We start from the raw sequence: 23895 nt of genomic DNA on the forward strand, positions 1-23895 counted from the left end.
TGATCCTCCTGCTTCCCAAAGAGCTGGGATTACAGGAGTGAACCACTGTACCCAGCCAAAATTATATTTTAAATACTCACAGCTGCTTGGGAGTCTTGCTCTTGATTAATTCCTGGACCAGAAAAGTACCAAATGCAAATGATGGCCGTCCATGATGTAAATAATAAGCAAAATTCAGACGTTCCACTACAGCATATTTATTAACCAGGTCAGGGCTAGAGAAATGTGGGAGATGACTCCATGCATCTGGGAGGAAAGTGAAACAATATCAATTATCTGTACATCACCATAATTAATTTCAGATTTGCACATGGAAAACTTAACTCTCTAATGACAAAAGAAAACTGGTTGCTGTAATCATTTTGCATCACTATGTATCACTTTGAACTTACCAAAACGTGTTTTCTTTTACTTCAACATATAGAGATAGCCTTCATTTTATACAAAGATGTGTACCTGAGAAGTTGCATAAAAACTATGGTAAGAAATGATGCTCTGGCTGGGTGCGGTGGCTCACACCTGTAATCCCAGCACTTTGGGAGGCCGAGGCAGGAGGATGACCTGAGGTCAAGAGTTCGAGACCAGCCTGACCAACATGGAGAAACCCCATCTCTACTAAAAATACAAAATTAGCCAGGTGTGGTGGCGCATGCCTGTAATCCCAGCTACTTGAGAGGCTGAGGCAGGAGAACAGCTTGAATCTGGGAGGCAGAAGTTGTGGTGAGCTGAGACTGTGCCTTTGCACTCCAGCCTGGGCAAGAGCGAAACTCTGCCTCCAAAAAAAAAAAAAAAAAAAGATGCTCCCTCCTACCATCCCATTAAACTTACTTGTAATTTTAGTTGCTTTTTTTCTGTTGAGAGACTCTTTTAGGATCTACAATCAGCACTCTAGAGCTGATTGTCTCTAAATGCCTGAGTACTTTGAAATCTCTCCTCTCTGGGCTTTTATGATCTCCTAAGTAAAATAAGCAAATTGGGCTAGATGATCTTGGAGGGCTGTGCCAGCGGGAGTGCTCCATGACATTTTGTTAATGGAATCTTCCTCCTGTGAGGGCTGCAGTCATTGAACTACAGCTTTGGCAGAGACGTGGGAGGGTCTGGCTGCCAGTGGAGCAAGGCTCAGTGACTACTTGGGGTGGAAAGGGATGTCTTCTCTCCGTTTGGGTCTTCCTGGCCACAGCTCATTACATCTGTTATTATAGATGCTAATGTATAACTGCAGGGGGAATTCCCAGTATCTATAACATCCCTATATCTATATCCCAGTATCTGTAACACATCCCTAAACCAATGGAGGAACACGTGCTGGGGACATAAGAAAGCAGACCCAGAAGTGACTCCTTAGAGGGCAATGTGCATACTCATTTTGGGACAACTGTCAAAGAGCTAAAGCCATTCTGGTTGAATGTGTAAAACTGATTAAAAAAATAACTTTAGAAGCTGTCCCAACTGATTTCATTTGAGGATATTGTTTACAGGGGTGAAAGGAAGCTCTAGTCTGGCAGGTCTAGTATCTCAGAGGTAATAGGGCTTTAGAGTCATAAATGTGTTTGAGGCCGAGCGTGGTGGCTCACTCCTGTAATCCCAGCACTTTGGGAGGCTGAGGTGGGTGGATCAACTGAGGTCGGGAGTTTGGTATCAGTCTGACCAACATGGAGAAACCCCGTCACTACTAAAAATACAAAATTATCCAGACACGGTGGTGCGTGCCTGTAGTCCCAGCTACTCAGGAGACTGAGGCAGGAGAATCACTTGAACCTGGGAGGTGCAGGTGGCAGTGAGCCAAGATCGCGCCATTGCACTCCAGCCTGGGCAACAAGAGTAAAACTCCGTCTCCAAAAAAGACAAAAAGTGTGTGATTCCTGGTTTTGATACCACTAGCTGCGTGACCTTGAGCAACTTATTTAACTTTTAAGAACTGTATATATTTAAAGTATACAACATAAACAGCTTTGTTTTTTGGGTTTTTTTTTTGGGACAGGGTCTGGCTCTGTCGCCCAGACTGGAGTGCAGTGGCACAATCTTGGCTCACTGCAACCTCCGCCTCCTGGGCTCAGGTGATCCTCCCACTTCAGCCTCCCAAGTAGCTGGGACCACAGGTGCATGCCACCACACCCGGCTTTCTTTAGTATTTTTGGTAGAGATGAGGTCTCAAAGTCCTGAGCTCAAGCAATCCACCTGCCTTGGCCTCCCAGAGTGCTGGGATTACATATGTGCACCCAGCCTCTTCTTTCCTTTTTTTTTTTTTAAGATAGAGTCTTGCTCTGCTGTCCAGGCTGGAGTGCCATGGCACAATCTCGGCTCACTGCAACCTCCGCCTCCTGGGTTCAAGCGATTCTCCTGCCTTAGCCTCCTGAGTAGATGGGACTTACAGGCATATGCCACCACACCCAAGTTTTGTACTTATAGTAGAGACGGGGTTTCGCCATGTTGGCCAGACTGGTCTTGAACTCCTCGGTCTCCCAAACTGCTGGGATTACAGGCATGAGCGTAAGCCACTGTGTCCAGCCAGCCACCGTGCCCAGCCCACCTAGCCTCTTTCACCAATGTCTGATAGTTTAACATGTACAGATCTTTGACCTCTTTGATTAAATTTATTCCTAAGTATTTTGTGTTCTATTAAAAAACAGAAATGGGATAGTTTTGTTCATTATCTTTTTCAGATAGTTTGCTATTGATATATAGAACACTACTGATTTTTGTATGTTGATTTAATATCTTACAACTTTCCTGAATTTGTTTATTAGTTCTAACAGTTTTACTGGTAGAGTCTTTAGGATTTTCTATATACAAAATCATGCCATCTGCAAACAATGACAACTTTACTTCTTCCTTTCTGATTTGGATGCCTTTCATTTTTTTTTTTTGCTTAAATGCTCTGGCTAGGACTTCAAGTACTATGTTGAACAGAAGTGGCTTGGGAGGCCGAGACGGGTGGATCACGAGGTCAGGAGATCGAGACCATCCTGGCTAACACTGTGAAACCCCGTCTCTACTAAAAAATACAAAAAACTAGCCGGGCGAGGTGGCGGGCGCCTGTAGTCCCAGCTACCTGGGAGGCTGAGGCAGGAGAATGGCGTAAACCCGGGAGGCGGAGCTTGCAGTGAGCTGAGATCCGGCCACTGCACTCCAGCCCGGGCGATAGAGCGAGACTCCGTCTCAAAAAAAAAAAAAAAAAAAAAAAAAAGTGGCAAGGGTGGGCATCCCTGTCTTGTTTCTGATCTTAGAGGAAAAGCTTTCAACTTTTCACTGCTGAGTATAATAGCTGTGAGCCTGTCATATATGGCCTTTATAATGTTGAGATGCATTCCTTCTATGCCTAATTTGTTGAGAGTTTTTATTATGAAAGGATGTTGAATTTTGCAAAATGGCTTTTCTGTATCTATTGATATGATCATATGGTTTTTGTCCTTTTTTTTTTTTTTTTTTGAGATGGAGTCTCGCTCTGTCGCCCAGGCTGTAGTGCAGTGGCATGATCTTGACTCACTGCAAGTTCCGCCTCCCAGGTTCACGCCATTCTCCTGCCTCAGCCTCCCAAGTAGCTGGGACTACAGGCATCTGCCACCATGCCCAGCTAATATTTTTTGTACTTTTTAGTAGAGACAGGGTTTCCTACCGTGTTAGCCGGGATGGTCTCAATCTCCTGACCTCGTGATCTACTCGCCTCGGCCTCCCAAAGTGTTGGGATTACAGGCGTGAGCCATTGCGCTTGGCCTGGTTTTTGTCTTTCATTCTGTTAATGTGGTGTATAATTTATTAATTTGTGTATGTTGAACCACCCTGGTTTTAATTCTGTATTTGATGATCCTTTAAGTTCAGAAAGGCAATAGCCAATAACCCTATAGTTATAAAATCTGTTAAATATATGCAAAAGGAGCTTTTAAATTCATTCACAAAGGTCATTATGCAATAACATCCCTTTTAACATATTTATATGAGTCCTCTGTTCACCAAAGCCAATTCACTGCACCTTTCTCCAACAGGTAATTTTTTTTTTTTTTTTGGACACAGGGTCTTGCTCTGTTGCCCAGGCTAGAGTGCAGTGGCATGACCAAAACTCACTGCAGCCTTGACTTAACTCAAGCAATCCTCTTGCCTCAGCCTCCTATAGGACTGTAGGTACACACAACCATGCCTGGCTAATTTTTACATTTTTCTTTCACCTTCTTGACCCTTATCTTCTATACCTGGCTAATTTTTTGTAGAGACAGTGTGTTGCTATGTTGTCCAAGCTGGTCTTGAATTCCTGGCCTCAAGCAATCCTTCCACCTCAGCTTCCTAAGTGTTAGGATTACAGGCATGAGCCACTGCACCTGGCCTCCAACAGGTAATTTTAGAACATTTTTCCCGCAACACTAATTACCCTCCTTTATAACCTCCATTTGTTATCACCTACTTTCTGATGTTGTATTCACAGAGCATGAATATCTTAGAAAGATGGCACCACCTTTCTATTAATAAGACCAACAGAATAGCTCAGATTAAAGTTCCTCTAAACCCAAGAAAATATCAGAACAAAAACGTCTCTTTTTAGATAAATCTGAAGTCAGAAGACATTTTGATGTGAGTCTAGTCATCTCTTGGTATCCATGGAGGATTGGTTCCTGAAACTCTTGGATACCAAAATCCACAGAAGGATGCTCAAGTCCCTGTAAAATAGCATAGTATTTATATATGGCCTATGCACATTTCCCTACACACTTTAAATTACTCTAGATCATTTATAATACCTAATAAATGTAAATGCTATGTAAAATAGTTGTTATACTGTATTTTTAAATTGGTATTTTTTTATTGTTCTATTTTTTTTTTAATTGTTCGTTTGTTCTCTCAAATATTTCCCATCTGAGGTTGGCTGAATTCTTGGATATGGAACCCAAGAAAGTCTTATGGTCTTTATAGCACAGCAATGTGTGTGAATCTGGTACTTAAATGCCTTGCCTCTTTTTATTCTCATAGTAATGTGTTAGGTGGTCACTGTGATTAACCTCATTTCACAGAGAACTAAAGAGGTTAGATCACATGACCAAGGTCACACAGGTATTAATTATATGGTAGGGCCAAGATTTGTTTAATGCTGACACCTATGCTTTTAATTTTTATGATACTATACTGGAAATGAAGAATAATTTTTTGAAAGGAAGAAATATAATCCAATAGTTACACATTACATTTTCCAGCAAGCACAGCACTAGTAACCTAATACATTGACTTTTAACTCACAGTATGTTTTCAATTCTGTCTTCTACGAACTATTTTTCCTTTGGAATACACCTTTACTTTTAAAATAAAAAGCAATGAGAAAACTAGATTGGCTTTACATATATTAACTTCTACAGTTAACATTGCTAAAACATGTCTCAAGAAGTACCCATGATGACTTACCTCCTATAGCTAGTGTGTTAGCAGACTGCCAGCCAAACAATCTGCTAGGATCAAAGGGTGATAATGACTGAAAAAGGGGAAAAGTTTAACAGAATTAGAAATTCATTGATTCTAAAACAGGTAAACAAAATTATATGAAAGGACTTCAGAGGCAGTCTGCTTCCCTTTTCCAAGGCAATTTAAAGCTTATCATTCTGGACATAAATTCTTTGAACACAGCTAAAAATAAAATAGAATTATGAGACATCTTTATATTTTAATTAAAACAGAACTGGCTATGCTCCTTTTAAAGACTCTCCTTATGTCAAACTACGTCTGCAAAGGCCATACTCTTTTGGTAGAGGGAGCATCAACTATAAAGTAAAATGGGCTTCAGAAATGCTTTTGGAATCAAAAAGCAAGACGGCTAAAAGACTAGAAAATGTTACCATGTAAACATGACAAGATGAGCGAAGAAGAGCGAAGAACAGGGTAGGGAAGGAAGGGAAAAGAGAAAGAAGAAAAAAACTGGATAAGTGGTTGAAGGAATGTGATGAGCAACAATACGAACAACCAAGAAAAAATTGCGGACCAAGGTCAAGTCAATCAGAAAAGGTTTGGCAGTAGCAAGTAGTGGTTGTTTGAAATTTTTCCAGGCCAAATGTTTAGGAAAGTCTAGAAACAGCTTGTGGGAAGAATACAGGAAAAAAACAGAACAAAAAAAGTCAGGATTTGGATGGCCCAAAAAAAGAGTAGCTTTGATGTAAAACCAAGGAAGATTTTGTGATTAAAGAAGGAATACTTTTCCTAAAATAACCACTAAAAAAATTAAATGAGTCCATTTGAAAACAGAACAAAGAACAACATGAAACCACTTGTGTTTCAAGCTGATTCAAACTACTTTACTTAGTGAAATTATGTTTGTTTTGCCTGGGAAAAAACAAGACACAAAACAAGACACACACAAAAATCTGTGACCTGTACTTTCTGGGTAAAACTATGTTTTTACATAATCCACTCATCATTTATACCAGTGCTACTCAAAGTGCTGGTCTAAATTCTAACAGTATAAATCCAGAATACTGCTTCCTTCTTCAAAGTCTTGCTACAAAAAAACCCCTACTAAACTAAACAGTGTACTTAGTTATACAGCAGATACATATTTTGGTGCAAGATACTAATCTCACCACATTCCAGCAACAAGCAGTATGCAAGTGCTGACCACACTTTTGAGTAGCACCAGTCGATACTCTAAGAAGTCTTTGCATTAGAGTAAGAGAGTTTGTGCCTTTACAGAATTATTATTTTTTTGAGACGGAGTCTCACTCTGTTGCCCAGGCTAGAGCGCACGGGTGTGATCTCAGCTCACTGCAACTTCCGCCTCCCAGGTTCAAGCCATTCTCCTGCCTCAGCCTCCCGAGTAGCTGGGACTATAGGCACGTGCCACCATGCCTGCCTAATTGTTGTATTTTTAGTAGAGATGGGGTTTCACTATGTTGGCTAGGCTGGTCTCTATCTCCTGATCTCAGGTGATCCGCCCAACTTGGCCTCCCAAAGTGTTGGGACTACAGACATGAGCCACCGCACCCGGCTCCTTTATAGAATTATAAACCTTATGCTGAGTTGAAGATACCATGAGAATATGTGTATTCAGGGGAAAAAAGGAAAAGCCTTTTGAAATGAGAAATAGGCAAAGGAAGGTGTTCTTAACCGAGGGTCCCTGACTAGGCTTCAGGGAGTCTGTGAATCACTTTGAAATGTAAGCAAAATTATATGCATATGTGTAATTTTTCTGGGTAGAGGGTTTGTAGCTTTCTTACATTCTTAGAGGTTCTGAAAAAGATTAAAAAGCATTGATCTAAACAAACATCCCTGATTCATTGAGAAGAGATAGTTAGAAGTTAAAAGTGGCAGAATAGAGTGCTTTTGATGAAAGCAGCAGACAGGTATGTTGGTCAACTGTTTGCTCTGACCCACCTCCACCCTTCCCACTCTGCTCAGCATTGCAGGAAACTACATTTCCCAAGCTCCTTTGCCCTTTGGCTACCAGATAAATATAGCTACAAAGACACTGTGGGAGACTAAAGATGGGAAGAGAGAAGTAGTCAAGATATTCTTGCCCTGCATTTTCCTGGGGCATCTACCACCATACTCTATGTTCCCAGTTCCCATTAGGCAGTCTGGTTGTTAGTTTAATTCCCAGAGATGGCTCCAGCTTCTGGGTTCTGGTAACACCACTTTTTTGCATTGTTCTTGCAGCCTCAGGGGTGCAAGAACATGGCTTCCTATTTTGTTATTCGGGGTTGTCTCACTATCACGTTTGGTTTCTCCATTCTGCTATCATGCTGTATAAGTAATTCCCTATGTTAAATGCCCTCCAGTTGAAAGATCTAGAGTGATTTCTGTTTTCCTGGCTGAACTCTGATAGACCTAAATATTGGCCACCTAAATATTGTACCTGAATAAGGTGGTAGAGTGTAATATCAGATGGCAGGACACTAGGAGGAGTGCACTGTGGGAAGAGAGCAGTTTTTAGCTTGGGGTAAGGAGTTAATGCCATCTTCAATAGCTGGGGATCCACTTTCTTCAAACAGTTTTCATTTTCTTCATTCTGAACAACCTAAGTAAAAAGACAAGATAACAGGTTGGAGAGTAGCATTTTTCTCTTCTCAAAGTTAAAGTCTTTTTTCACAAGAACCCTGTGAAACAAGATTAGCTTGAGAAGAGTATGTGGTAGTGAATATAGCATTAGACAAGTAGTCATAAGTTAACAGTTCTTGTTCTGGTTCTGAAACAAACGGTCTATGTGACCTTAGCTAGATATTTAATATCAGGTCTTTGTTTCCCCAGCTGCAAAATTAGGAAGTTCAGCTAGATCAGTGGTTTTCAAGCTGTATAGAAATTGTTTGAAAAACAGCTCTGCCAATATTTAAGTCAATAATATATATTTTAAAATATTTACAAACTACTAAACTAGATGACTTCTCACTCAACCCTAAAGTTATCCTATAACTCTAATTTCTGACAGGTGATTAAAAATAGACGATTAAATAGTCGTGTAAGGTATACTGCAACAATCCTAAAAAGGTGGTATTAAGTTAAGCTAGCACCAGTAAGAAACTTTTGAAGATTAGATATTAAACAACATTCTTAATTTCCCTCTAAACAGGCCACTCTACTTCTAAAAAGCAAAGATGGGCACATTTCCATTAGGTCCCTCAATAAAGTTTATATGGGTAGCTGAAGATTACGGTATCCTTTGACCTAAGAGGGCAAATAGTACAGATTAATTACCAAGCCACAGATCTAAAGTATTCTTACTCCCAGAAGAAAGCAGATCCTAACTGTATTCTGAAAACAAATCTGGAGTATTGGAAAACAAACTAAAGGGAAAAAAGAATCTCTACATAACATTATTCATTCCCCTCCCCACCCCCACCCAGCTTTTTTTTTTTTTTTTGAGACAGGGTCTCACTTTGTCACCCAGGCTGAAGTGCAGTGGTATGATCTTGGCTCACTGCAGCCTCGACTTCCCAGGCTCAAGCAATCCTCCTGCCTCAGTCACCCAAGTAGCTGGGACTACAGGAGCATGCCACCATGCCAAGCTAATGTTTTTTTTTTTTTCTTTTTGGAGATGGAGTCTTGCTTTGTCGCCCAGGCTGGAGTGCACTGGCACAATCTCAGCTTACTGCAACCTCTGTCCCCTGGGTTCAAGCAATTCTCCTGTCTCGGCCTCCTGAGTAGCTGGGATTACAGGCATACGCTACCATGACTGGCTAATTTTTGTATTTTCAGTAGAGACGGCGTTTCAGCACATTGGCCAGGTTGGTCTTGAACTCTTGACCTCAAGTGATCCACCCGCCTCGGCCTCCCAAAGTGCTGGGATTACAGGCGTGAGCCACCGCGCCCAGTCATGCCCAGTTAATTAAAAAAATTTTTTTTTGTAGAGACGGAGGTTTCGTCATGTTGCTGGTCTCAAACTCCTGTATGCAAGCAATCCATCTACTCTGGCCTCCCAAAGGGCTGGGATTACAAACGTGAGCCACTGTGCCTGGCTTCATTCCCTTTAAATTGTAGATGTCAAAAATTTCTTTTCTTTTTTTTTTTTTTTTTGAGATGGAGTCCTGCTCTGTTGCCCAGGCTGGAGTGCAGTGGTGCAGTCTTGGCTCACTGCAACCTCCGCTTCTCAGGTTCAAGTGATTCTCATGCTTCAGCCTCCCAAGTAGCTGGGATTACAGGCATGTGCCAAGATGCCCAGCTAAGTTTTTTCTATTTTTAGTAGAGACAGTGTTTCACCATGTTAGCCAGGCTGGTCTCGAACTCCCGACCTCAAGTGATCTGCTCGCCTCGATCTCCCAAAATGCTGGGATTACAGGAGTGAGCCACTGCACCGGGCTGAGATATAAAATTTTAAAATTCAGCCTTGTCCTCTGCTCTTTAATCTAATGAAATACTTAAATATAATTATATTTTAGTATCAGCTGAGATCTAGACAATCCATAGATAATTCTGCTAAATTTAAAAATCAGTCCCATTTTGTTGTAAAGTGCTATCCATACCTGGCTGACACCCCCAGGAGAATACATTGTAGTAGCAAGGGCCAGGAGGGTATGTCCTTCCAATAGCATACTGCTTACACTGGCCTGATTGGTGGGAATCAAAATCTGAGCATTTGCAAGGCTAGCCTGGAAGATCAGTTTGGGATCTGGAAAATAAAAGACAGTATTTTTCTCCTTAAGAGGGATAAATACTAAATTAAGAATTACATAAATGTGAGAATAATAATATAAATTTTTAACTCTATCCACAGAGAAAAAAAAAAAACAAAGGGACCTCCTAAGTGTAAAAGCAATGGGAAAACATCACAGAGGGGTAAAATGAAAGATTTGTCTACATAAAAATAAAAACTTCTATTCAAAGACAATTAAAAGGTAACAATGAACTGAGAGAAAAATTATAACAAATGACAAACTAAAGAGTTGCTGAGTTTGTCCTCAACAAAGAGCTCATCCAAATCAATGCCAAAAATACTGACTCTAACAGATAAATGGGCAAAAGAAATAACCAATTTATGAAGGAGGAAATATAAATGCCTGACACATAAAACTACATAATTCACTAGCAACAAAGAAATGCAAATTAATTAGATGCCATATACTACCTATCAAATTAGCAATAATTAAAAAAAAATCATCAAGCATTAGAGCTGGTCACAGTGAGTAGAGACTGGGACTTAAAATAAAATCATAAAACTGTACAACTCCCTTGGAAAGTAATCCGGACCTACAGCAAGAACCTTAAAACATGTATAACCTTTGACCCAATAGTTTTATATCCCAAAACCTATCTGTACTAAGAAAATAATCTGAAATAAGGACAAAAGTTTATATTGAAATATGTTCAAGACTATTATTTATAATAGAAAAAAATGGAAAATGGCCTCGTCAGAAAATGAGAGAACAGTAAATTAAATAAGGGTATATCCATACAATGAAATATTATGTAAACATTTAAAATGGTCATTGTCTTTAAGAATGTGGGAAAATTCTGTTATATTACACAAAAAAGCAGTATATAAAAACACAGATGTTTCTTGTTGTGCTACTAGCACTTACAATATTCTGTCACAAGGTAGGACCTCAATAAATATTTGTTAGGTGAATGAAATACAACAGAGACTAGGTTTTTAAAAAGTACAGTGAAAATAACTGGAGCCGGGCGCGGTGGCTTACGCCTATAATCCCAGCACTTTGGGAGGCCGAGGTGGGCGGATCACAAGGTCAGGAGATGGAGACCATGGTGAAACCCCGTCTCTACTAAACATACAAAAAATTAGCCAGGCGCTGTGGCGGGCGCCTGTAGTCCCAGCTAGTTCGGACGCTGAGGCAGAAGAATGGCGTGAACCCGGGAGGCGGAGCTTACAGTGAGCCGAGATCGCGCCACTGCACTCCAGCCTGGGGGACACAGTGAGACTCCATCTCGAAAAAATAAAAATAAAAATAAAGAAAATAACTAGAACAAAATACATTAAAATATTATCAGTGGTTACCTATGGGTGGTTATTTTCCTATGTACCAAGGCTATCTACCCATGGAGGTATTACTTTTTAATTAATTAATTAATTTATTTTTTCTTTTCTTTTTTTTTTTTTTTTGAGACGGAGTCTCGCTCTGCCGCCCAGGCTGGAGTGCAATGGCCGGATCTCAGCTCACTGCAAGCCCCGCCTCCTGGGTTTACGCCATTCTCCTGCCTCAGCCTCCCGAGTAGCTGGGACTACAGGCGCCCGCCACGTCGCCCGGCTAGCTTTTTGTATTTTTTAGTAGAGACGGGGTTTCACCGTGTTAGCCAGGATGGTCTCGATCTCCTGACCTCGTGATCCGCCCATCTCGGCCTCCCAAAGTGCTGGGATTACAGGCTTGAGCCACCGCGCCCGGCATAATTTATTTTTTAAAGAGAGACAGGGTCTTGCTCTGTCAACCAGGCTGGAGTGCAGTGACACAATCATGGCTCACTGCATCATCTAACCCCAGGGCTCAAGTGATCCTCCCATCTCAGTCTCCCACATTGCTGGGACTACAGGAGCATGCCACCACACCTAATTTTTAAAAATCTTTTGTAGAGACAGGGTCTTACTATGTTGCCCAGGCTGGTCTTGAACTCCTATCCTCAAGTGATCCTTCCACTTTGCTTCCCAAAGCACTGGGATTACAGGTGTGAGCCATCACACCTGGCCAGTATTACCTTCTTGATAGCTGTCTGTGGTTTCTAATGGTTTTTTTTTTAAGCAATTTGAACATATATTACTTCATAATCAGCATACAACACCAAAAAACAAAACCCACACTATGAAAAAATTCTGCATTTCAAGAGAAACTGGACATTACATGTAACTGAAAGACTGCTGACATTCCTTGTCTGTGGTCATTCAGCCTGTCCCCTTTTCCCTATTTCTGGGATAACACCAGCTAAGTCGTCAGGGGCAACAAAGCTTTTCTGTCTGATTACAACCAGAGTAAGCCTCTACATCAGCAGCTCCACTGCAGAGGACACAACAATCTCACACATACTATGGATTTCTTTAAACTCCATTTGGAGTTCCTTACTAAAATATTCAAAACAGGGATCTGGAAGACAGACCACTTCTTCATGGAAAAAGTCGACCAGAGAGCAGGAATTCAGCCTCTGACAAACTGGTGGGACAAGGGAAATCCTAAAGCACGATGCTAAGGGAAAAGGGACAAAACCACATAAGGTCTTCGCTCCAGGTCTAGCTTTTCTTGGCTGGCTGGCTGGCTGGCAGCTAACCTTTTTGGCCTTCTACTTCTTACCTAAAGTGTGTGCCTAGATTACATTCAGATAGTTGACCACAGCCAAATAATTTATTTAAAAGAGTTCACAAGTTTAATACCATTCAACAGACCAGTGATTGATCCAAAGAAAGTTTCTGTGTTTAATACAGTATACCCATACCTGTTAAATTACTGGCAACTTGTCGACACTGAACTAAAAATTCAAACCAAGGGTGTGCTTCATGTAACTCTTTTTTTTCCAAAAAGGGACAATTTTCAGGACTAAGTCTGTATATAAAACAAACAAAAAACTTCTTTGGTTAACATACAGGATAAGACAATTACAACCATGTTTGCTCAGGTGATGATTAGCATTTAAAAAAAGAATCTTGGAATTAAAAACTAAATATAACACAAAATACTCCCACTCTTCTATTGTATTTTACATATTCTTCATGATCTGGAAACAGACAATTTCAGAGACAGAGATTTTAGAGACATCATATGTTCACTACCATGAGGAAATTTAACCAACTCTTTATCAGATTAATAGATACCTTGTACTTTAAGATACTTCATATTTTATTGGTTTTTACAGCAAAGACTTTTTAGCATATTCAAACTTAATAAGAGGCTTTTAAAAAACTCTTACAAGCCAAGTGTGCTGGTGTGTGCCTATAGTTCCAGTTACTTGGGAGGCTGAGGTGGGGGAATTGCTTGAGCCCAGGAGTTTGAGGCTGCAATGAGCCATGATTGTGCCACTGCACTCCAGTCTGAGTGACAGAGTGAGACTGTCTCAAAATAAAATACAAATAAAAAGCTTACACAACTACAGAGAGGTTACAACTGAGGAATTATGGCTCAGAATACATACTTTGAAAATACAGCTCTTAAATCTGTTCTCTTGCCAGTAGCTTTGGAGACAACATTTCTAAGTAAGACTAATGATATGACACACCAAAAACTCCTAGTCTGTTTTTTTTCTTTTTTTGAGACCGGGTCTCACTGTATTGCCCAGGCTGGAGTGCAGTGGTGCAAACATGGCTCACTGTAGCCCGGACCTCCTAGGCTCAAGCAATCCTCCCACCTCAGCTTCCCAGGTAGCTGGGACGACAGGTGTGTGCCACTATGCCTGGCTGATTTTTCACTTCTTTGTAAAGAAGAAGACCCACTACATTGCCCAGGCTGGTCTTGAACTTTTGGGCTGAAGTGATTCTCCTGCCTTGGCCTCCCAAAGTGCTGGGATTACAGATATGAGCCACTGTGCCCAGCCAATTTCTAGTCTTTACTACACAAAATAAGTAAAATAAAAATGTTGCCTATGAGTGTACAAATGTGGGCTCTGGAATAAAAATTAAGTAGAATTAAATCAGCTCTTCCACTTACTAGCTGTGTGCCTTAAGTAAGATACTTTGTCTCTCTCAAAGCCTGTTTCTTCATCTGTAAAATGGAGATGCGAGTAACTACCCCATAGAGTTTTTGTGAAGATTAAATGAGATAATGCATATAAACTACTTAGTTTAGTGCCAACATTGTAAACACTCATATATTAAAGACTACTTCTATTGTTATTGTTATTACTGACCCAATAGCAATTAACACTGGGCACAGATATGATTCTGCAGGTTAATCTTAGGTAGACATATACTGACGTATTGCTCTGTGTGTGTGTGTGTGTCTATACAAATATAAATTTTAGAGCATATCTAATATACCTTGAAGTGAAATACACCTTGCTATGAAATCAAAGTCATTTAGCATATTCTTGGTAAACAAAGTATCAAAGAAAACTCCAAGTGAAACTTTAGAATCTTCCTCTCAAACCTTTTAAGGCATTTCTTTCATTGTATTCTAAAGTCAAATTATTTAAAAGGTTAACAGAGATACTACAGAATTAGTATCACCAAAAAAACACAAAAGCATTTTGCTGAATGTAGTACTGAATACTGAACTCAAAGATGTACCAATTGTTGAGATGGAGAAACTACTTCAAAAAGATCAGTATTCCTCGTGTGAATGCTTACTATTTTCCTAAAAGTCACATTCAGGAGTCATATGCAAAGAGAAAATGTGAAGACCTGATCAAAGACAAATGCATTCTCAGTACTCACTTGTAACAGTCAAGGTAGACATAAAGAAGATGCTGCAGACTGTGCTCCAAACAATAGAGAATGAATTGAGAATGGAAATCCCAACCTTCTTTGGTCTTGTAGTTTTGAACAGGGAGGGTATCCTGTATTACACCTCCAATACGGCTCAGTCTTAGGAGGAAGCATTCAAAGTCTTCCAGTTCAGATGCCAGAAAAATCCCATTCCTATGGACAGATTTACAGGACGGCAAGTTAAAAAGTCGCTATGTTCAGAGTAGACCAAATCCTGCCCACAGTTTAAGTCTCAATTACTTAAAAATAAGCATTTACAAATTAATGCTGCCACTTCTTACTCTATATGTTCTCAGACACATATTTTGCTGATTTCTAATAAAATTTTCTGCACCACTGTAGTATTTAAAAGTAGTAATGACAGACTCAAATTATCTTTATTATTTGAAAAATCTAAATCTAGCTACTTCCATTTTTTGGTTTTGGATGGGAACCATTACCCAGTGTAGCAACAGTGGTTAACCCTTGAAGCTGGATGCTCTAAGCACTGAGAAATTCACCAAAATATTCAAACAAAATCATCATGCTACATCAGAATAATTTAAATAGACCAACTACTGAACAAGAATAGAAATCTGCATGTAAATATTACTTTTTACAAAATTACTGTTACATCATATATACCAAAGGAGTAAAGAAAACATATACCTGTATATGGAGTTTATAGAAACATCATGGAACCACTAACCTAATTATAGAACATTATAAGCCCTTGGTGTATTCCTCCCCCACTGCATGCCCTTTGCTACCTCTGGAGGTAGCCACTATCTTGACTTTTATGGTAGTCATTCCCATACTGTTTTTTTTTTTTTTGGCAGGGTCTTGCTCTGTCGCCCAGGCTGGAATGCAGTGGTGCCATCTCAGCTCACTGCAAGCTCCGCCTCCTGGACTCAACTGATCCTCCTACCTCAGCCTTCTGAGTATCTGGGACGACAGGTATGTGCCACCACACTCAGTTTTTAAATTTTTTGTAGGGACGAGGTCTATGTTGTCCTGGCTGGTCTTGAACTCCTGGACTCAAGCAATCCTCCTGCGTAGGCCTCCCAAAGTGTTGGGATTACAGGTGTGAGCCACTGTGTCTGGCCTTTTTACTTTTATTCACAGTTTTATTACACATATATGTAATCCCAAATAATTTAAGATTTTGCCTATTTTGAACTTTGTATTATGTGGAACATTCTGGATATATTGTTCTCCATCTTATTTCTTCTACCCAACATTGTGTGATTTAGCCATGTTGATACCTCTGGGTATAGTTTGTTATTTTTCATTACTATATAGTATTCCGTTGTATGAATATACCATATTTATCCACTCTACCGTTGAGAAAATTTAGCCGTATTTATGAAAAAAGCTATTGGCAAACTAAGCATAGATGCAAACTCCCTTAACTTAAAAGGCATATCTAGAAAAATCTTTCTAGCCAACATCATACTTATTAGTGAAACACTGAGGTCCATTTTAGTTGTTCCTAAATTTCGGGTAAAATAAATTTGCATTTCCTTACCTACAAATGAGGAAGAGCATCTTTTCCTATGTTTACTAGCCATTTGTGCTTCCTCTTTTGTGAGAAGCTATGTGCTGGTATCCTTCTCCTCAGATCCAAGCTCCTCTACTCTGCATCACCCTACTCTGTGTTCCTGGAGGCTCACCTCTATGGGTTCTACTACAAGACTCCAGTGTCCTCAGACTTCTGTTTTAGTTCACTCAATGGGAGGGCTCCATCAGGAGATAAGGGGAAATACCCTGGCTCTCTCTGTGCTGGGTGACTACAGCTTGGGTGACACCCTACACTAAGGATCACAACTCCTGTCAGGCAGCTCTCTTGGTCTCACTGACAGATCTTTACCCCTTTAGGCCTTTTAGAAAGCATATATCCTACTACTCCCAAGGTTGTGAAGGTATTCACTTATAGCATTTTCCAAATTTTATACTTTCACGTTTGACATTTAGGTGTTAACATCTACCCAGAACTGATTTAATGTATAACATACAGTAGGGTGGGGAATCTAATTGTATTTTTTCCCCATATAGCTATTCAGTTATTCCAGCCCCATTATCAAAAAGATGGTTCTTTCCCCACTCTTGTGCAGGACCACCGCTGTCATATGTAAAATGATCATACAGGTATAGGTCTGTTTCTATGCTCACACTTCTGATCTCTACCCCAGCACCAATACTCTATCTTAACTGCTACAGCTTTAGAATAAGTTTTGATATCTAGCAGGGCAAGTTCTTTTTCAGGGCTCTTATTGACCCTCTAATTTCTTTTCGTTGTTGTTTTTTTTGAGATGGAGTCTCACTCTGTCTCCCAGGCTGGATGGAGTTCAGTGGCTTGATCTTGGCTCACTGCAACCTCCACCTTCTGAGTTCAAGTGATCCTCCTGCCTCAGCCTTCCGAGTAGCTGGGATTACAAGCAAGTGCCACCATGCCCAGCTAATTTTTGTATTTTCAGTAGAGACGAGGTTTCATTATGTTGTTCACGCTGGTCTCAAACTCCTGACCTCAAGTTATCTGCCTGCCTCAGCCTCCCAAAGTGCTGGGATTACAGGTGTGAGCCACCACGCCCAGCAGACCCTCTAATTTCTATATAAATATTTACAATCAGCATGTCATAATCCACACACACATACAAAAAAAAAAAAAAAAAAACGGCTGGGATTTTTACTGAGATTGCACTATATTTACAGATCAACTTGGTAAGACTTGATAGCAGGCTTGTCTTGCTCCAAATCTAAAAAGAATGCTCACAATCTTTCACTAGTAAGTATGATGTTGGCTAAAAGGATTTTTCTAGATACCCCTTTTCAGTTAAGGGAGTTTAGGCCGGGAGCGATGGCTCACGCCTGTAATCCTGGCACTTTGGGAGGCCAAGGCAGGTGGATCATGAGGTCAGGAGATCAAGACCAACCTGGCTAACATGGTGAAATCTCGTCTCTACTAAAAATAAAAAAAAAATAAAAAAAAAAAAATTAGCTGGGTGTGGTGGCAGGTGCCTGTAGTCCCAGCTACTGAGGAGGCTGAGGCAGGAGAATGAGGTGAACCTGGGAGGCGGAGCTTGCAGTGAGCCGAGACAGCCCCACTGCACTCCATCCTGGAGTGAGACTCCATCTCAAAAAAAAAAAAAAAAAAACAAACAAAAAACAAATTAAAAAAAAAAAAAAAAGGCTGGGCACGGTGGCTCAAGCCTGTAATCCTAGCACTTTGGGAGGCCGAGACAGGTGGATCACGAGGTCAGGAAATTGAGACCATCCTGGCTAACACGGTAAAACCCTGTCTCTACTAAAAATATAAAAAGAAATTAGCCGGGCGTGGTGGTGGGCGCCTGTAGTCCCAGCTACTTGGGAGGCTGAGGCATGACAATGGTATGAACCCGGGAGGCAGAGCTTGCAGTGAGCTGGGATTATACCACTGCACTCCAGCCTGGGTGACACAGCAAGACTCCGGCTCAAAAAAAAAAAAAAAAAAAAAAAAAAAAAACCAATTAAGTTAAGGGAGTTTGTATCTATGCTTAGTTTGCCAATAGTTTTGATCGCAAATAGGCTGAATTTTTATCAAATGCTTTTCTGTATCTAATAGGGTGGTATGATTTTTCTTCTTTAATCTGGTGGCATAGAGTTCATTAATTTACTAATTTCATAATTCTAAAACCATATATACATTAGTTTAAAAACCAAATGCTAAGCAAAAAATTAGGTAAGCTGACAAGTTCTATAATATTTACTAGTAGTAAATAAGAGCATTTAGTGCAATGGAGACAAGAATGAATAGAAAATCAGGGGCTGGCTGGACACAGTGGCTCATGCCTGTAATCCCAGCACTCTGGGAGGCTGAGGCGGGCGGATCACGAGGTCAGGAGATGGAGACCATCCTGGCTAACACGGTGAAACCCTGTCTCTACTAAAAAAAAAAAAAAAAAGAAAGAAAATCAGGGGCTAAGGGACTTAAATCTGTAACTAACTGGCTTGTGCAAAGCACTTAACGTCCCTGGATTTGACTCTCCACATCTTTAATTTGGGGAGGAAAATATAGCTACAAGTATACCACAGTAAGTATAAATAGAAAATAATACATAAAAATGTTTAAGAAACTTAACATACATGTTATTAGCTTTCCTTATAGTATTTCAACAGGTTAGAAAGATAAAGTGGAGCCATATGAAATTGTTGATATTCAGTCATTTTTGACCCACAGAAATGGCAAGCTCATATGGTTCAATTTAACAGGTTTTTCTAAAGGAACTGAAGTTTAAAATCTTCGTATCACTTCAAGAGCTACTTCCCCTATTTCTTAATTCAGCAGTTATCTTACTTCAAGAACATGCACAGCACACACGTAGCAATACGAAGCACAGGAGACAGGATACTAAGATATCCCCTTCTCAGCTCTTGTCGCTTGTTCCTTATAGCCCTACTGAAAACTGAACATTTCTATACCAAAGTGCATAAAATGTTTTGGGAGGAACCTGCATCTAGAACTTAAGAGCTTATTTACTACCCACATGACGTTAAATGCCTGTGGTTTTTTTTTTTTTTTTGAGATGGAGTCTCGCTCTGTTGCCCAGGCTGGAGTGCAATGGTGCAATCTCGGCTCACTGCAACCTCAGCCTCCCGAGTAGTTGAGAGGCCTGGCTAATTTTTGTATTTTTGTAGAGACAGGGTTTTGGCCAGACTTGTCTTGAACTCCTAACCTCAGGTGATCTGCCCGCCTCGGTCTCCCAAATTGCTGGGATTACAGGCATGAGCCATCGCGCCTGGCCAAATGAGTACGACTTTAAAACTTCACTGTAAGATGATGCCCTTTAAATTTTATAGTAATACGAAACAGCACTGCATTGGATTTTTGGCATTTTCAAAGGAAAAGCTATACCATTATTTTTTCTTGCTCTTCCCTTGTACTCTTCCCACTGGGGATTAGTTCAACAGTTACAATACCTGGCCAGCTTATCTAAAATTTCATTCCTCATGTAGTTGTTACAGGAAGTATTCTGGTTAATAACATCAATAGTCAGAAGGGGCCATTTGTTCTGCTGAAATGAAGCATAACTATGCTGGGTTTGAAATTCTCCAATCCATAAGATAATGTTTAACCAATCATGGCGAGCTGTGAGGTATCTCCAGAGGGCTTCAGGGGAATATGATTTGTATTCTACATGAAGAACAAAACACATTTTAAAATATAATTATGTTTATTGACATGTAACTCAATACTAAATTACTGAGCAAATGAAACAATCTGGACATAGCTCTTTATACAATATATTAATTATTCAGTTTCTTTTATTATTTTATATAAAATCCTCTGTTTCTTTTACTATTTTCTTTTTTTTTTTGAGACAGGGTCTCGCTCTGTTGCCCAGGCTGGAGTGCAGTGGTGCACTCATGGCAGCCTCGACCTCCTGGGCTCAAGCGGTACTCCTACTTCAGCTGCCCAAGTAGCAGGGACTACAGGGATGTGCCATCATGACCAGGTAATTTTTTCTTTTTCTGTTTTTTTTTTTTTTCCGAGACAGAGTCTCGCTCTGTTGCCCAGGCTGGGGTGCAGTGATCAGATCTCGGTTCACTGCAACCTCCGCCTCCCAGGTTCAAGTGATTCTCCTGCCTCAGCCTCCCAAGTAGCTGGGATTACAGGCATGCACCACCACACCCAGCTAATTGTTGTATTTTTAGTAGAGGTGGGGTTTCACAATGTTGGCCAAGCTGGTCTTGAACTCCTGACCTTAGGTGATTCACCTGCCTCAGCCTCCCAAAGTGCTGGCATTATAGGCGTGAGCCACCACGCCTGGCTGCCCAGGTAATTTAAAAAATATATATTCTGTAGAGATGGGGGTCTCACTATGTTGCTAGGCTGGTCTTGCACTCCTGGCCTCAAGCAATCTTCTCACCTCGGCTTCCCATAGTGCTGGGATTACAGGTGTGAGCCATCGTGCCTGGCCGCGCTGTTCATTTTAAAATCAGTATTACAGCCAAAGAGCTACATGTAGCTTCTAATTACTATGGTGGTTAAAATGAAACTTACGTTTTAGCTGTACATTTCACTTACCTGTTCAACCCTCTTTTTCCCTTCTCTTTCCCTTAATATAAATAAAAACTTTATTTCAGAAGGGTAAGGATGAAAAGAAAAAACTGAATTAAAAATAATAAACAAAAACTTCAGCCATAATAGTAAGCCAGAATTTTACTCTCTGAATTGCTACTGTTTACCACTGTTAGTTATGCCCCAGATCCCCTATATCATGGCACAGATCCCCAGTTTACACAAGAAACTCAGACTATTTGCAAAAACAAAGCTTGTCACTTTCAAGCTGGAATGAAAATTCAACCTTGAAATCTCAATTAACTATTTTTTTTCTTTTATTAGCACATTATGAATCCCTCCCAGAAACTCCGGGATAAGAAAGAGGTCTTAATGCAATGATTTGCATTGTAAAAACCTGAATATTATTTCCCAAAAGGAAATCTAAAATTGAGACACATCGAAATATTCAAATATCAATACCCAATTTAATCCTCATTCAGTATGTTCATATTTCAGGCTCTCTCACACTTGCCTTCTGGACTTATCCTGGGGAGAATGATGGATTCTTGTGTTAGTTGATCCCACCACAGAGCCCAATTTAACACAATTCTATGGTCCTGTTTGTTAAATTCATCTTTACAATCATATTTCAGGAATGAGTCCAAAACAGACTTGTGCTTGAAAAAATCTTGTTCTTTTATCCAATACCTAAAAACAGTGATATAATTTTTTTTTTAATTTTGGAGAAAAAGACATCATTCCTTTTTATCTGCTAAAGAACATCTATTCTTTGGAGAACACATAATTCTGATTATGCGAATATTAAAATGACAGAAAACTCTTGAGCCCCTTTTATCTCCATGGAGAATGCAGGCTCAGTTCCACATAAGAAACTTGTGCTCACTAACAATTATAAACTAAATACTATCTACAGTATTCTAATATCAAAAGGAGACTAATGAGACTACCTGGGAAATGACTGGATTTGCAGATTTTCTTGGAAATGTCCCAAATAAAGCTTCTCAACTTGATGCACGAAGTCTATAGTTCTTTTCTCTTTTTCAGAAAAATAATTTTTTTCTTTTAAAATTTCAACCTTGAATAAAAAGCAGTGACTTTACAAAAATCAAGCACATTTGCAAAAAATGTCATGAGATTATCAAAGAAGATAGTGCTGGGAATTAAAGATTAGAAAAAAAGTAATGAGATAATATGCCATTCAAGAATTATATTTTGAACATTTGAGTCAATGTATATTAACACAAATTTTCTTTTGCCACAAATGTAAAATAGTCACTTAAGAAAGATGAAGGGGAAAAAAAAAGATGAAGGGGTTGTCACACTTTTACTTATTAGATATTAGTTGAACATTAAAATTACTTAAAGTTTTTCTTCCAAGGTTTTCTTCCAAGTTTTTCACCCAGGCTTTCTGGAAAATATATATTACATAGTCTCACCTTTACCTACCAAAAAGTCGCGTATATTTTTATCAGTTGTGTAGAAGCATATCTTGAGCAATTGGCCTTTTACATCAAAACCCTAAAATAAACATAGAAAACCAAAAAAAGTCACATTTTGTAATGGAACTATTTTGAACATAAAAATGTGTTAGATACAGAAACACCCTATTATAAACATCTATCTTGTTAGAATTCCATAGCTTTCCAAAGACCTTTCTGCTCTTTCAAACATTCATTTTCCTAATTTTTTTTTTTTCTTTTTGAGACAGTCTCGCTGTGTTGCCCAGGCTGGAGTACAGCGGTGTGATCACAGATCACTGCAGCCTCGACCCCCAGGCTCAAAGTGATTCTACCAACTCAGCCTCCCAAGTAGCTGGGGCTACAAGGTGTGCGCCACCATGCCTGGCTAATTTTTGTATTTTTTGTAGAGATGGGATTTCTTCATGTTGCCCAGACTGGTCTTGAACTCTGGGCTCAAGTGATCCTCCTGCCTCAGCCTCCCAAGGTGCTAGGATAACAGGCGTGAGCCACCCTGCCTGGCCCTCCTACATTTATTATATGTATTTACTGCCTATCCCTAAAGTCCTTAAGCATTTTGTCAGAGCAAAGGCAGCACACAGAACAATTTAAGGCAATGCTAGGTTACGACAGGACCAAAATGACAGCAATCTGGTATGCTGATTCAAGTGGAAACAATGATCAATGCAAACAACATCCCTCTTACATAGTTCCACTCCTCTGCACCTCCTGAAAGTTATCATGGGCAAGACCCCAACCATGCAGATTAGGGCTAGATCTCAGCTTAGCCTAAAAGCCTTACTTCTAGGACTTCCCCTTCTCATGTGAAGTAAAATCATAGAGCAAAAAGTCCAGCAAAGGCATAATTTACTAGAAAGTTCAAGTGGAGATGTAAGGGGTCACATGAACAATACAGAATGTCCTCCAACAAATAATGAGCTCCTATGCATGCTTCAACATGTGTGAAGTCTTCTATGAGAAACACTATCTCCTCCTAATCAAAGTGCCACGTCTAACAGAGTATTTTTCTTTTCTTTTCTTTTTTTTGAGACAGGGTCTCGCTCTGTCACCCAGGCTGGATGGAATGCAGTGGCACGATCTTAGCTCACTGCAATCTCTGCCTCCTGGGTTCAAACGATTCTCGTGCCTCAGCCTCCCAAATAGCTGGGATTACAGGCATGCATTACCCACCTGGCTAATTTTTATTTTTTTTTAGTAAAGACAGTATTTACCACATTGGCCAGGCTGGTCTCAAACTCCTGCTTCAAGTGATCTGCCTGTCTCAGCCTCCAAAAGTGCTGGGATTATGGGTGTGAGCCACTGCACCCTGCTCAGAGAGTACTTTTAAATGCCATTTAAAAATCTCTTCAAGAGATATGGAAATAACCTAAGTGTCTATCAACAGATGAATGGATAAAGAAAATGTGGTGTATATATACAAAGGAATATTATTTGGCCTTAAAAAAAAAAAAAGAAGGAAAGGCCAATTGTGCTGGCTCATGCCTATAATCTCTGCACTTTGGGAGACCAAGGCAGGAGGATTGCTTGAGCCCAAGAGTTCGAGACCAGCCTGAACAACATAG

At 40.0% G+C, this 23895-nt stretch overlaps 1 protein-coding gene across 6 annotated transcripts in view; it reads right to left on the reverse strand.

Annotated features, from left to right (window-relative positions):
• SPG11 (SPG11 vesicle trafficking associated, spatacsin) overlaps window positions 1-23895 on the reverse strand; it is a 104018-nt gene that overhangs the window by 39132 nt on the left and 40991 nt on the right. For all 6 annotated transcript variants that reach the window (XR_750348.2, XR_750347.2, XM_010385230.2 and 3 more), the window contains exons 12-21: window positions 22302-22373; window positions 21803-21930; window positions 21367-21542; window positions 19751-19964; window positions 14765-14968; window positions 12835-12941; window positions 9924-10069; window positions 7823-7984; window positions 5386-5452; window positions 81-246 (exon numbers count right to left, since the gene is read on the reverse strand). Coding sequence is in view for 4 of the 6 variants with exons in the window: in XM_010385230.2 (XP_010383532.2) it covers window positions 81-246; window positions 5386-5452; window positions 7823-7984; window positions 9924-10069; window positions 12835-12941; window positions 14765-14968; window positions 19751-19964; window positions 21367-21542; window positions 21803-21930; window positions 22302-22373 (1442 nt within the window). In the remaining 2 variants the exon portion in view is untranslated. The remainder of the gene's footprint in view (window positions 1-80; window positions 247-5385; window positions 5453-7822; window positions 7985-9923; window positions 10070-12834; window positions 12942-14764; window positions 14969-19750; window positions 19965-21366; window positions 21543-21802; window positions 21931-22301; window positions 22374-23895) is intronic.

The sequence above is a fragment of the Rhinopithecus roxellana genome, chromosome 5, assembly GCF_007565055.1.
Source record: "Rhinopithecus roxellana isolate Shanxi Qingling chromosome 5, ASM756505v1, whole genome shotgun sequence".
Lineage (NCBI taxonomy): Eukaryota > Metazoa > Chordata > Mammalia > Primates > Cercopithecidae > Rhinopithecus > Rhinopithecus roxellana.